We start from the raw sequence: 15,219 nt of genomic DNA on the forward strand, positions 1-15,219 counted from the left end.
GGAATGATTTTGTTATAGTACTTACTAGGGACAATTATGTCTGTGATGATTTCCATGAAGACAATTGGTGCCAGTTCAGAAATCATTGTCCTCTCTGCAAATAAGTGAACAGTTTTGCCTCTTTTAGTGAGATTGAAAAACAAACAGCAACAAAACAAGCACAAAGAAGAGCATTTCAGTACTGATGAAAGGATGAAAATACTTCTGAACTACCATGTAACCTTCAAGTTACAACATTTTATACTACTTGTGTTTTGAATTAAAGTTTATAGTGGTTTATTTACTGCATGTTTATGGTTTCAAATAATTCCAAATGCTAAATCCCATTAGTGAGGAATTACCCAACCAATAATTTGGCATCCTCCAATTTGGCTTTTTTTCAAAGCAGCCTTTTTCATGTGAAGTGAGATGAGAGAGAGTCTTTCCCAGCAGCGCACTGGGGAAAAAATCCTTAAAATTGTAAAGGTGGGCCATTTAGACCATCAAATCCAACTCTTTTATTCACTGTAGGCATCCAAACTCCAATAGATGACTATCTAGACTCCACTTAAACATGTGCAGTGAAAGGAAGTGCACTATAACTCTCAAGTTTCCTGTTGCAGCCTAACTCATACTTCTGAATATGAACTGTGTTTCCATTTAATTGTCAGTATAGATCAGCGGTTCTCAACCTATGGGTTGCGACCCCATTTGGGGTCGATCGACCATTTCACGGGGGTCGCCAAGCAAGGCTGTCCGCTATTTTTTTCCCCTTTTCTGGCGGGTGCCTTACCTCCCTTGGGCTGGGCCAGCTGGTAACCCAGCCAGTGGTCGGTCTGCTCTGTCACTGCTGCTTGCCAGCTACGCCTTGGCCGGTGCAGGGGGCGGCACCACGCATGCGTGGCACTCCCGGGCAGGGAAAGTCCTCGACTTACGACCGGTTGGGGGTTGCGGCATTAAAAAAGTTGAAAACCACTGGTATAGATGACGAAGACAGAATCTTCCTACATTGCATATAGTATAGGTTATATTTTCAATTATCTAGAATATTGCAAATATTTTATGAGAGAGCATTATTTTTTCCTAAAGCTTTTCTTTCTGCGACCCTGGCTGATATATCTAATTTGAGCATAGGAATTGATTCATCCCTAAGAGTGCATTTATTTTTTTAGATCAATAAAGGAGTTCCTGAGGACAATAATGTATAAATTATAATTACATTCTTGTGACCCCCACTGAAATATAGAAGGATGGCCTTAGAGAAAAAAGGCACATCCTGCTTAACAAAACCAGATTGTTACGGCTAGAAACAAAATATCTATATACTATGCTCATAAAATGCATCAGAATCATAGGTTAGAAGATGTTACCATTGTTATTCAACTTTCAGAGCTGAAGATACTGTTTGTAATGTGAAGTTTAGAATAGAATAGAATATCTTTATTGTCATTAAATTAAATTAAGAAATTAAGTTTCTATCAGAAGAAGTAAATATGCTAAATTATGCCCTGGAAATTATAACTATATTATTAATTATGCTACTGTAGCTCAGGACTACTGAAGAGTATAGATGATTGTCTTCATATTATCTGAATTTTGCCTTAATTAAGTTCATTTGATTGTATTTTCAGTCAGTGTAATTTCTTTCCCATCCTCTCCTACCTTTACTTCTTTTGCAGGATGTCTCCTCTGATGCTGCTGGAACACTAACTGCTGTTGAAGAAAGAAAGGAAAAGGTTCCAATGCCACATCTAAGTCATCTTGTAATCTTGACATCCAGCAACAGTCTCTATGGCTTGGCAGAGAGAGTGGTAGCCACAGAATCCTTGTATGTTAAGAATCCTCAACAGTGTTTCTATCTGCTTCTTAAAATCAATTGCAAAAGATATTACAAATTAACTTAGGCATTTGTTAATAAGTAAAACTGCAGCAGGACAAAGTAAAGTCAGCCAACATCTTCCTGACCCACCTCACAAAAAGTCCCTATACCTGAAAGATACCAGAGATGGAGAATGTTAGCGTACAGAATTAATTTGGTCAGGTTCGGATTGGCATTTAAAATCTCTAGATGTATTAAGGCAAGAAAATATTCTACAGTCATGGTTTCAATATTTACAAATAGTGGACAGGTGGACTGTAGATAAGAAAGAAGGAATAACACTAGAAGATGGAAATCTGGTTATTCAGATTAAAGATCAGAGTCAGGCCCATATAAAAAGAATTTACAATGCTTTAATAGAATTAGACTCTGAAACAGAATTGGTTAAAGACTGTATGATTAAATGGGCTCAGAATATCCAGGATCCGATCCCATTGGACTTATGGGAGACAATTTGGATTAGAAATGTTAAATTTACACAAGCTCAAAATTTGAGGGAAAATTTTTATAAAATGTTTTACAGATGGCATTTAGATCCTAAAAAATTATCTTGTATGTATCTAAATTTACAACCCAAATGTTGGAGATGTGGTAATATGGATGTGACATATTTTCATGTTTGGTGGAATTGTAAAAAGGTAAAGGCTTTTTGGATTATGATTTGGTGAAACATTCAAAAGATTTTTAAAAGGAAGATAAAGTTCACCCCTCAATTATTCCTATTGGGTATCTTTGTGGATTTAAATGACAAAGAAACTACTTTAATGTTGAATTTATTAACTGCAGCAAGGTTATTAGTAGGCTCGTATTGGAAGAAGGACTCGTTGCCTACTTTAGAAGAATGGATATTTAAAGTTTCTAACTCTGCAGAAATGGCAAAAATTTCTGCTTATTTGAAGGATCATACACAAGAAAGATATATTATTGTATGGAGAAGATGGATAGATTATATTCAGAAAAAATATGGGACTATAAAGTTTCATTTATTTTATGAGTAAATTTTATAGTAACTGTTGTAGAGATTTGTTTATATGACTTAATTTAAGGGGAGTTAAAGGTTAAGTATGATGGTTTTTTTTCTTTTTTTTATTATTGTTGACTTTCTTATTAATAACCCTGTACTCTGCTATGGGAAGCGAGGGGGGGAGGTTGAGGGTGGGTGAGTGGGTAATGATAATATAGTCATGGTAAATGCTTGGGCATTTCCCCTATGCTGCGTTCATGTGTGTGAGAGGGATGAGAGGGGAGGAAGGAGTAGGGAGGAAGTAGGATGGTTAGAGGAGAAGGGAGGGGAAGAGAGTAGGAGGGGAGGAGAGAAAGAGGAGGGAAGTAGGGAAGGTTTAGAGAGGGTGGACGCAGCCTGGGGGGAATGGGCAGGCGGTACCAATGGTTAGGAATTTATTTTAATTGAATTGTATTTTGTCTGAATAAATGGAAAATAAAAACTTTTTAATGAAAAAAAAGAGAGAGAATGTTAGCGTACAGCCACTTGTTTTTTAATCTGACAAATTCCCCCTTGTAGCCAACAAAGGCATGGTACCGCCCTTCAAGACCATTTAAAAGTTTACAGCTGATCCAGAGCACAGTGGTGCATACCGTATTGGGTATCCATAGATTTGCCCATGTTAAGCCTTTTGTTGTGCAAACTTCACTGGCTCATAGTTTTCTACTGGGTACAATTCAAGGTGCTGGTTATTGCCTTTGAAGGCCTATTTGGTATAGAACCCAGTTATTTGCAGGACTGCCTTTCTCTAAGATTATCTACTTGTTCTTCTAGATCAGATAGGATGGGCATGTTTCTGATCCCCTCCCTGAAATCTTGCCATCTAGTGGGACCTAAGATGGCTGCCTTTTCCATGGCAGCCCCTACCTTGTGAAACACCCTCCTGCCAGCGATTTGACAGGCCCCCTTCCTTTTAACCTTTCAAAGGGTGTTAAGATGTAGCTTTTTCAGTGAGGTGCTGGGATTGTAAAGGTAAAGGGCCTGGAAGGAAAGTAATATAGTCTGCTGTGAGGCATCTCAAGGGAAATGACTACAGCACATGGTTTTTTGTTTTGTTTTGTTTTTTTGCTTTATTGGTTTATGATTGTTTTATTTATTGGTGTTATGGTTTTTGTAAGCCCAGAGTTGGTTAAGATGGGTGACCATATAAATGTTTTGAATAAGTAAGTAACTGTAGATATAGTATTGATAGGCCCATTATCTGTGAGGTGCAAAACAGTCAGACTTTGATCTTAGTAACTTTTCTGTATTAGTTAATTAATTAAACAAATTTATATAGCTACCCAACTCACACTTGGTCATTCAAGACAACTTACAAAATTTTAAAAATCCATCATATAATAAAACCCAATTAAAAAACCCCTACCCCACCTCTGTTTTGTTTTTTAGAGTATTTTTGGCTGAACAATTTGAGTTCCTCCAGTCCCATCTTGATGCTGTAATGCCTCCAGCCAAGAAGCCTTTTCTACAACAGTTCTATTCACAGGTCAGGATTCTGAATACAGTTTTTTTTTTTTTTTATAATTTTGAAAGCGTTATTTATTGCTTTTGTAAACAAACACCTTCAAATGCCTAACAATAATTAGTGCCATTTACTTAACAAATTCTGGTTCTTAATGTAATTACTGCAATAGCATTTGAAAAAAATGTTTAACTTTGTGTTTCAGACAGTTTCAACAGCCAATGAACTACGTAAACCTATATATTGGATTGTAGCTGCTAAAGCAATTGATTATGAACAAATGTTACTTCTGATGGCAAATGTGAAGTGGGATGTGAAAGAAATCATGTCACAACACAATATTTATGTCGATTCACTCTTAAAAGTAAGTATATTTTTAATTGCTTCGCACTTAAATGTTCCTAACTAAGAGATAAGTTATTAATATAATAGCTTTGTTCCATGTTGAGAGCAATAAGTCTTTCCTTCAATAATTTGATTCCTTCAGTTTGCTTCAGTTCTTACCATAGCAAAAAAGTCACATTTTTGTCTATCCATGTTTAAATAATATGCCAACGTAAGGAAAGATTCTCACCAACGTTCAGTCTATGAATCTATACATCGTTAAGAGAGGTATTGTTATTTTTTTTAAATTAGAAGTACCAAGACATGGTCCCACATAATAATATAGAGAAAAGACATACCATAGCAATTACTACTAAAGTCAGTCTACTGCAGTTTCCTTTTTGACTGTCCATTTCAGCATGGGTTTCTATGAGTCTGTTAAAGAATTATTTGCATGCTTACTTAAAAGTCCTAGTTGTGATTTCGATTACTGAAAAATAAATATGCATATGTTTATAGCTTTTCTGTACCTTTCTGTTTGCATTGCTTGGCTAAAAGGCATGGACTTTAATTTGCCAAATAACCAGTGAAAGCTGGCTTTCTGTCTGCCATATGTTCCTCCATTTATAATTTATAGTACCAAATAAGCTTTTATTCCCAGTGAATGTTTCCCCTGTTGTTTGCATGAATGTTCTGAGAATTTCACACTAGAGTGGAAAATGCTATGTATATTCAACCCACTTCTGTATTCAGCTGGAGCATTGAAAGGAAGTTGTAACTCTGTTAACATAAATATAAGTACAGTTTTCTACATACCGTATATTCCGGCATATAAGGCGACCCGGCGTATAAGATGACCCCCATCTTCGGTGCCAAGTCACATGCCTAGAAAGTCATCTTATATACCGGAAACTACCGCTATTTCCGGCGTATAAGACAACTCGGGGTATAAGATGACCCCTGTCTTCACCGCCAGTTTTAAAGCTTGCGAAAGTCGTCTTATACGATATGTACTTGTCTGAATGATAGGTTCAGCTGCCTTTTTGATCTTTCAGTTGAAAGGTTGGAGAGAATAGAGAAGAAGATTATATGCTTGTCTGGTTTTCCATCATGTTTGAAGTCCTCTACATATTTAGATAAATCCATAAGGAAGATCTCACACCAAGACTAAAATAATAATAATAAAAAATCATTAGGTGAGAGTAGCCACAATATTATTTGGATTCCTATTACAACACATGGCACCATAGCACGCAAACTATCTAAAGCTCTTCAAAACATCTTAAATAAACTAAATGACCTATCAGCCCAGAGGGAAAAAAAAAACAAGAAATATCTAACAACATACAGTGTAAATTTATAACAGCTACTGTATAGAGCAGACATATCAAATTTGTGACGTCATGTGAGGTTGCATGACATATTGGAGCTTTTTCCCCATTGCCAGCAATGGGGTGTGCACGGTTTCCTTCTGATGCATCCGACCCGCGGGCCAGCAATTTGACACCCCTGGTGTAGGGCAAATAGGCAGAAGACTAGCAGAGTGTATCCATTAACACCAACTAGCAGAAGACCTGATGATAGCTCCTTAATTTTACAACACATGAACAGACTCAACCATAGTTTCAGCTGGAAATTGTGAGCAACTTAGACCAAGCCAAATGCAAAAACGCTAGAGTATTCCTGGAAATCTAGCACTCTGACAAATAGGCCATCAGTGGGCACATAAACATAAACAACATATACATACCATTCAAAAGAGCCAGAAAAAATATAAAAAACCCCAACACCTCATCAGCAATCATGTCCAGATGAGTAGAGATGAGCAGCAAGATTAACATTAAACCAATAATCAAGAAACAAAAATACCCCAATCAGGGAACTGACAACAGTAAACAACCCAATCAAACAATCACCAAGATCACTCCTGCCAACACTGACAGGACAAACCATTAAAATATAAAATGAGAACAAACCCATTCCCTACTACCATTGATGAAATTATCTAGTTTGGTAATGAAACATTTGCAAGAAAACAACCAAATTAAGAGTTCACCAAAGACCCCACAGTTCAACTCTGAACTACAAATAATCTATTCTATTGGATTCCTATTTATAATATAAAAATGGTTAGCAAATATAAGTACACATTTTTCAAAATTTAATATGTAATAATAGCCTTGAGATCAGATTGGATCTTATCCTATTGGTCTCTTCAAAAGCCATTAAATCTTGCCATTTTCAGGATATGCCCTGGGATAATCAAGCCTTCTGCAATGGGCTTGGATGTTCTAGCTATTTTTTTAGGTTGCAATTGTTTTGTTATTGTTCATATTTTAATATTGTATTTTCAGCAAAAAGCTTTAAGCCTTGTTGGATTAAGCAGCCATGCACTGGGTCAATGCATGCTCAGTCTTATTGTGCTGAGATAATCTAGGAGTGGTCTATATTATATGATGGTTTATCTTACAGTATCTACAATACAGGAACAATATACATTCACATGTTAATACAGCAGTCTCCAACATACAGCAGTTACAGAAGGAAAACAGAAGAGAGAGAACACAGCAGCAGAGCCTTCACTTTTATACAAAGGCTCTTAAAGGGACATAAACTCTGCTGAGTCATTCCCATCATTACATCATACACCTCACATTATAAAAGCTGTTAAAATATTACCTTGACACACTGTAGTAAATAAATAGGTAAATAAACTATGATCAACTCTAGATCCGTAGAATTTGCATTTAACATCTTGATGCAGTTGGTGTAGTCTACTTAGATGTAATTGATTTAATCAGTTATATGACCAGGATGTTTCCATACATAGATGATCAGCAGTTAATACATCATAAAACAATTTTTCTTCATGACCATTACTAACCTTATCCAGAAATAGATTAATTCAATGAGAACTGAGATACACAAAGAGATGATAGTATTTGGAGTCAGCCTTTTCAAACTTAGTCTTGAGGTGTATTGTAACTTCAACTCTTGAATCTAAAATATGGCTGTCAGGAATACGGGAAATTTTACTTCTTATAAATAAGAAGAGGAGCCAGTTGGGAAAAGCTGCTATAGAATGCCCATCAACTGTCTATCAGTGCGTGTAATTTTTGTTTGTATGTTTGCTTATTTTCTGATTAGCTGTATTTTTATTGGCATTTATATTTCATCTTTTAATAATTTATACATATAAATTTTATATGATTTAGGAATTTGAACAGTTTAACAAGAGGATGAATGAAGTGTCAAAGAGAGTTCGTATTCCATTGCCAGTTTCAAATATTCTTTGGGAACACTGCATACGGTTAGCCAATAGAACAATTGTAGAAGGGTAAGTGCTTTTTGGATAGTCTTTTTGAAATGAACATTAAACTCATGGTTGGACTTGTAAAGTTCTTTATTCATATAATGCATTCCTCCCCCAAATCCTATCTCTCTTTCTCTTCTAGTCTTATGATAATCATAACCTCCAGTTACCTAATGTTGCCCACCCTTGATAAAAAATGTGGCATTGCAGACTTAATTAATTTGAGTGTAGTCTTGAGATAAGTGATATTAGAATTTTGTTCATTTTATAATTATAATATACTTGCAAACTGACTGCCATATGTCTTATGGGAAGTTAAATTGCTGAATTCAGCTGAGCATGTAAGTTGGATATATATGTAAAGATTTTATTTATTAGTGAATAACACTTCTATGCAGAGAAGAGCAGCTGTTGCAACCCCTTGGAGTAATTCTAATAGTATATTTTAGAATGCATGATGATTAAAATGTTTAGATGCATTTCAAAATCACTTCCTTCTATGTATGTTCAGAAGTAATAGCTCCCATTCTAACTAGTCCTCGAGTTACCATCATAATTGAGCCTGGAAATAGGTCATAGGATGCTTGTTAAAGGGATCATTGTGTGACCATGCTAATTAAGCAATCTTGTTTGCTGTGGTTGTTAAATAAACATGGCAGTTGTTAAAGTACCCATTTTCTCCAATGGGTATTTTTTGCTGGAAATCAGAAGTAAATAGGGAAAAAATGCCAGAAATTGTGGCAAATGGTTATAAGTGCAAGCCACTTGCCAACTATCCAAAATGGGATCTCCTGGCTTCAAGTGGGGGGCAGCTGTCAGAGCTTCAAAATGGATCATAAGTAGTTCTGGGGAGGTCTGTTATAACTTCAAACAGTTGCTAAACACTGGCCATTAAGTGAGAACTATTTGTAGTAATCTTGAGTTCCTGGATAACCTTTTTGCTATTTCCTATTGTAATTCAACCACAATTTTCAGAAAATCAAAATTAAAGTGCTGAACTAGACTTCTTATCTCTTGCTTATCTATCTAGTTATGCGAATGTCAAGAAGTGTAGCAATGAAGGTCGTGCTCTGATGCAATTGGATTTTCAACAGTTTTTAATGAAGCTGGAGAAACTCACAGATATTAGGCCTATTCCAGACAAGGAATTTGTGGAGACCTATATTAAAGCTTACTATTTGACTGAAAATGACATGGAACGTTGGATCAAGGAACACAGAGTAAGAACTGATTTTTAGGTTTTCTCATTGAATTGGATCTGGTGGGGGAGAAGATTATATTGATATGCTGTGAGCCCAAATAATTGGTTCTTTGCTAATATTTAAATATAAAAGAGACTCTCATGACTGTTCATTTTACTTTGTTAACTAAAAAGATCCTACTCTGCACTGATGTGGCCAACTTAATGGTCAACTTAATGGTGTTCTACAGCTGCTAAATTATGTCTAAATAGAAACTTAAAAAACTGATGGTAGGAAAAAAAGACATAGTGGTCCATCAAGTCTGCTTTTTGAATTTTTTTGTTTTGTTTTCTTATTTAATTTTTTAATTTTTGTCAGATGATGGGATGACTTTATCCCAAGCATGTTTAAACTCAGTTACCTCATCTGGAAGTTGGTTCCAAGGTTCTTCTACTACTATTTCTGTGAAGTAGATATTTTCTAACATTACCTTTGAACTTTTCTTCTGTCAGTCTGAGATTATGTCCCCTTGTTCTTGATTTTTGCTTAATATTGAAGTATATATAATATTGAAAATACTGGTCTAGAATCTTATTCACATTCTTAATATATTTAAAGGTTTCAGTCATGTCCCCCCTTTCCCTTATGTCTTTCAAGCTGTACATATTCAGTTTCTTCCATCTTTCCTGATTTTGTTTTGTCTTCCCGAACTTGCACCATTTTTATTGCTGCCTCTGGACTCATTCAATCTAATTAGAATAGAATAGATCTGGAAGGGACCTTGGAGGCCTTCTAGTCCAGCCCCCTCCTCAAGCAGGAGAACCTATACCATCTCAGACAAGTGACTGTCTAGCCTCTTTTTAAAAATCTTCAATGATGGAGTGCCCACAATTTCTGGAGGCAAGCTGCTCCACTGGTTAATTGTCCCTCACTGTCAGGAAGTTTCTCCTTAATTCCAGGTTGCTTCTCTCTTTGATCAGATCTTATCATCTTTTTTTAAGAATTGGACACAATATTACAAATGGGGTCTGCCTAAAGCCTTATGTAGCAGGATTAGGATTTCCTTTTTTCTGCTGGGGATCCCTGTAATGATGCATCCTGGAATTTTGTTTGCCCTCACAGTTGCCTGGCCACACTCATTTTGCAGTCATCTCCTATCAGCATACCTAAACCCTTTTCTTCCATTGTTCTGGCTAACATGGTACCCTTAATACTGTACCCTGCCAGAGAATTCTTTTTCCCCAAATGCATGATCTTACATTTAGAAACATCAATATGCAGTCTTCACATTTTGTTATGTGGTCAACAGAATGTTATCCCCAAAAAATAGAGAAAATGTCCCCAGTACAGTAGCTCCAGTAAAAAGATACATTAAGATGAACAATAATAACAAGAAATACAATGTTTTCCTCCCTGGTAATGTGCTAAAATTGGAGCACTACAGCTGTCAATTCATAAAAGTTTCTGGGTGATTAGATGATGCAACTGAGACATTCTAGAAACAAAATATATTCTTTGAGCCAGAAATGTATTCAGCTTTTCTCATTTAGCAAGATATCCATAGGAAACTTTGTGCAAACACATCAATGCTCATCAATTAATAATCTAAACAAAAATAATAACCTTTAATTTTTGGTGATTATCGTTGGCAATTAAAAAAAACTTTGGGTAATAAAACCAAAAAAACCTTTAGAACCTTTGGTTTTTTTTCCCATTGCATTTCATTCACAAATCTTTCAGCCTGTTTCCAAACAAGTAATCAGTACCAGAACTTGAATAGTTCTATTAAAAATTACTCTTTTTCTTCTTTTTTTCTTTTAGCTAATTTTGTCAGAGCATTTATGATTACTTGAGTTTGTAAACAATAAAGTTAAAATCTTACCTGGTTTTATCAGCAGAGTCTTGCAGCTGATAAATTATGATTGCAGTTGAACAGACTTTATGATTGCAGTTGAACAGATTTGATTGCAGTTGAACAGACTTAAGTGATAATTCTGATTGCTTATGATTGCAGTTGAACAGACTTAAGTGATAATTCTGGATTGGTATCAGCCTAGTTAGATATTTACTTTTCTTGCTTCTCTTACTGTTTCACTTCAAAAATTCTGCTTGAAATAATCAAATGATCTTGCAATATTTAAGCGGCAAGATAGTGCCCTTTAAATAAGCAGTGGTATCATGGCACATCTTTAAAATTCTTTTTATAGGATTGAAATAATTCATTGTATACCTCATGGTCCATTTCTTTTTATCAGATTCAGCATTGCTAATTTGTTCTCTAATCCAGGGGTCCCCAACCTTTCTGGGTTGGTGGTCCAGTGGGAAAGGGAGGGATAGGCACCTTGATGTGCGCATGCACACACAGACACACACAAATGTGGCTGCGTGTGTGTGCACCCAAACAAGCCTGGGAGCACATGCACTCCACAAATGGACTTCTAACACCGGTGCAGGCTCACAGCTCGGCTAGCACCGGTGCAAGGGGGGTAAGCATGCACACACATGCATTGGCCAGCCACTCCTACACGGCCAAGTGGCCGCAGCCCGGTAGTGGGCCATGGCCCATAGGTTGGGGACCTCTGCGTCTAATCCGTTTGGCAGAACTAAATTGGAAATGTGAACAGAAGATTTTTCGAAACTTTGTTTTTGTAGTACCTCTGACTCTTCCAAAATGGCAGTTTGGGGTGAAAAATATACTTTTTTGCTATAACAAGTTTTTTTTCTAGGCACTTACATTCTGTTTGCTGGAAACTAAACTGTGATTTCTTTACTTTGGACAGGAATATTCCACCAAGCAACTGACCAATTTGGTGAATGTTTGTCTGGGAACGCACATCAACAAAAAAGCTAAGCAGAAACTATTAGCAGCTATTGATGACCTAGATAGGCCTAAAAGATAATTTAAAGACCATCCAGTCTTGTGAATTTTTTTTTTTTTTTGCCTGTATTATTATTTGACCATGTGAAACATGAAGAAATAGCTCATGGAACTACAGATGAAGTTTGGCTAAATGGAGAAAGTGAGCATCTTTTTCTGACTGGCTCCAAAGACATTTGAAATCAGTGTGTGGTCTTCTCAACCCTTCTACCCCCACTGCTATTTTGGCAGTAAGCTTTCTTTCATGATGAGTTAAATTTGTGTTTGTATGTATGTGTGTTGTGTGCATGTTTGTGTATGCATATATTTACAGACAGACACATAAAATCAGAATAAGAAAATAATAAGAAAGCTAAAATAATATATTTCATTGGTGGGTTTTTTGTTGGGGTTCTAAGGGGTTTTGGGGTTTTTTGGTATTTTTTGTCTTTTTTTTTTGCCAAAGGGTTCCTAGGTAGTTCTCTCTTCTATGCTGAGAAAATGGTATGAGTGAAAATAAAAAAGAAAACCTTGCATCGAGATTATGAATTGTGCATGTCCTTTAAAAATATGCAATGCTTAATACTATTAATGTTTAAGTGCAAATTCATTTCAGAATGAATCCTATCTTGTAAAAGGAATTGACTAGGAATTATGGCAAAGTAATAAACACTGAATACTAGGAAATGGTGCTTTGGAATCTGTTCTTGGCAGCTTATGCAATAGATCTGCTCCCATGGCATTCTGTTACAAGTGGGCTAGATGAGATGAAAAGGACTAAGAGCAATTGATTCAATCTTATCACCAGATGTATTCACAAAATACCTCTGCAATAGAATTTTATCTGGATTTCAAATGTTGCTGAGTCTTCGTTTTATAATAGATAATAGAGGTAATTAATTTAATGCCTCCTTTGGCCCTCTTCTGAAACTATGTCAGCTTCAAAAATGAGTAAAAGAGCCACAATCAAAATAGGATAATGCTCCTGAAAAATTTAATGATTGACTAGATGAAGGATTATTTCCTGAAAATCTCTTGTTTGCATGCTCTTAAAATTAAGGAGCTTCATCCTGTTTTCCATATAGCTTTTCTAACCTACAACTGAACTATAATTCTTATAACTACCACACACTGAAAAAACAAGATACAAAAGTGGGGCTGGGGAATTTCTGGATGGAAATGATTGGTTGTAGGTACTGAATTTCTCCCAAATTCAAATTTTACTTCATTCTGCTTAGAACAGTGTTTTTCAAATTTGGCAACATTATTTAATAGTTCTTACTGTCAGGAAAGTTCTTTTTAGTTCCAGATTGGATCTCCCTTTGACAAGGCTCCACCCATTGCTTCATGTCCTGCTCTCAAGTGCTGTGTAGAATAACTTCCAAAGTATTAGCAATTTTTCCCTGCCTTGTGTCATCTACAGACTGGAGTGTTCCTTCAATCCTCTCATTCAGGTCATTTATGAAAATGTTGAAGACCACTTGGCCCAGTTTTTAGCAGATCATTGTGTAACTTGTTATATATCTTCAAAATCATTTAATTTGCTATAATATGAAATAAATCCTGTTTTATGTGAGGTGTTGCCTTAAACATGTCAAAAATTTCAAGCAGATGCTTATTCAGTAGTTTCCATGCTTCCAGTGGTTACACGGAAAATGTCAAAAATAAGTAAGACTAACTTGCTAGTAGAACTACTAACTTAAGGCTTTATTGACCTACAATTCAAAGGAAAAGTGACTAGTAAAATTTATATCCTCAAACCTCATGACTTGGTTTGGAGTAATTCTGTTACAGAAAAGTGAAATTAGTGAAAATTCTAGTTTATATTATAAAAAAGAGGATTATGATCTATACTTCAGCCACATTATTTCAAAGAAATAGCCTACCAATAAACTAATCTGGTTTTCACTACCATTAGTGATAGCCTGACCCAGGCTACCAATAATACGTCAGTGGTGGTACTGGTATTACACAACTATACTTGCTGGGGAAAAGTTGCCAATTTTTATCCTTAATTCTGTTTTCAATATACTATCAGTCTTTGTCACATCCTAGTATGGCTTCATGATGTTCCCTTCCATTGGTCATAAAGATAGCAGTGGGATGGATTAGCAAGGAGAAATTATGTACATAGAAAACAAGTACAAACATACAACAAAGAGCACCGAGGACCTCTTCCCCCCCCCATAACAACAGACAGATATTAGACAACAATAATGATTTTATTCTCTGATTCTAAGTCACTGCACCATTAGCAGGAGTAATGTTTGTGAGGATGCCTAGGTGAGCAAGCAGCTGCTGGAACTGATCCTACTAATTGATCAGGGAGATGTCAGGTGAAACATCGATTTCATATTTTTGCAAGTTCTGTTGTATTACTCATGGGTTTTTTTTTCCTATTTCAGATGTATTCATGAATTTGATAATGTATTCTGAACAATGAAGAAAGGAGGGGGGGATGCTGTTAGAGAACCTGTTCAGAAATTCTTTGCCTTGTAGAGAAGTCATAGAGCAACACCTCGAAGGCTTTACAGAGAGGACAAAATGAATGGAGAGCTAGTTGCTAGCACCTCTCCCTTGTCTCACCTATTTGAAACTATAACAGACTCTGCTAAGAGTGCTTATCTATTTGACTTCATTGCTAATTGTGTTTGAGTGAATTACATCACTCATCCTTTGGATGTGTTGCTCTGCAGTCAATCAGGATTGGAGAGAGTGCAGTAGTTCCCAAAGCTCTCCCAGTACTTTTATGTCACTCTCTCTTGGTGGATTGCTAGGTGTACAATGAATAGCTACAAAAACTCAATGATCATTAGCTGGAATCTGAATTTTAATTTTCTGTATCTTTTTGCTGCTATCTAATAGTTTTCTAGATATTTATAGTCCATATATGGTATGCCTAAAGTATAACAAGGGATCAGTTAATTATGCCCTCATGACTTGGATGAGGTAATTAAGCCTAATACATAATTAGACTTATTTTGGTTTAAATCTAACCTAATGAAGGTTAGATCAATGAAGTGTTTTGAAATATTTGTAGCATGAGGTCTAGTTATATGAGGGACTGCTTCTTTTCTGTTAGCATAATATATACAAAGCAGCAGCTGATTTATGCAAAATTCCTATTTCTTAGGATTAGAATTGGGTACATACCAGCAGTGGCTGCAGAGTCAAAGTCTGTAATGTGGCAGATATGGGAATGAAAATGTAGCTCTTCTTGA

At 36.0% G+C, this 15,219-nt stretch overlaps 1 protein-coding gene across 1 annotated transcript in view; it reads left to right on the forward strand.

Annotated features, from left to right (window-relative positions):
• Nucleotides 1-12,685, forward strand: part of VPS50 (VPS50 subunit of EARP/GARPII complex) — an 81,116-nt gene extending 68,431 nt beyond the window's left edge. The window contains exons 23-28 of the mRNA XM_039324048.1: nt 1,659-1,807; nt 4,251-4,347; nt 4,529-4,687; nt 7,863-7,984; nt 8,991-9,180; nt 11,922-12,685. Coding sequence (XP_039179982.1) covers nt 1,659-1,807; nt 4,251-4,347; nt 4,529-4,687; nt 7,863-7,984; nt 8,991-9,180; nt 11,922-12,041 — 837 coding nt within the window. The 3' untranslated portion in view covers nt 12,042-12,685. The remainder of the gene's footprint in view (nt 1-1,658; nt 1,808-4,250; nt 4,348-4,528; nt 4,688-7,862; nt 7,985-8,990; nt 9,181-11,921) is intronic.
• The last annotated feature ends 2,534 nt before the right edge of the window (nt 12,686-15,219 follow it).

The sequence above is a fragment of the Crotalus tigris genome, unplaced genomic scaffold (genome assembly GCF_016545835.1).
Source record: "Crotalus tigris isolate CLP2741 ecotype Arizona unplaced genomic scaffold, ASM1654583v1 scf7180000024292.1016931, whole genome shotgun sequence".
Taxonomy (NCBI): Eukaryota; Metazoa; Chordata; class Lepidosauria; order Squamata; family Viperidae; genus Crotalus; species Crotalus tigris.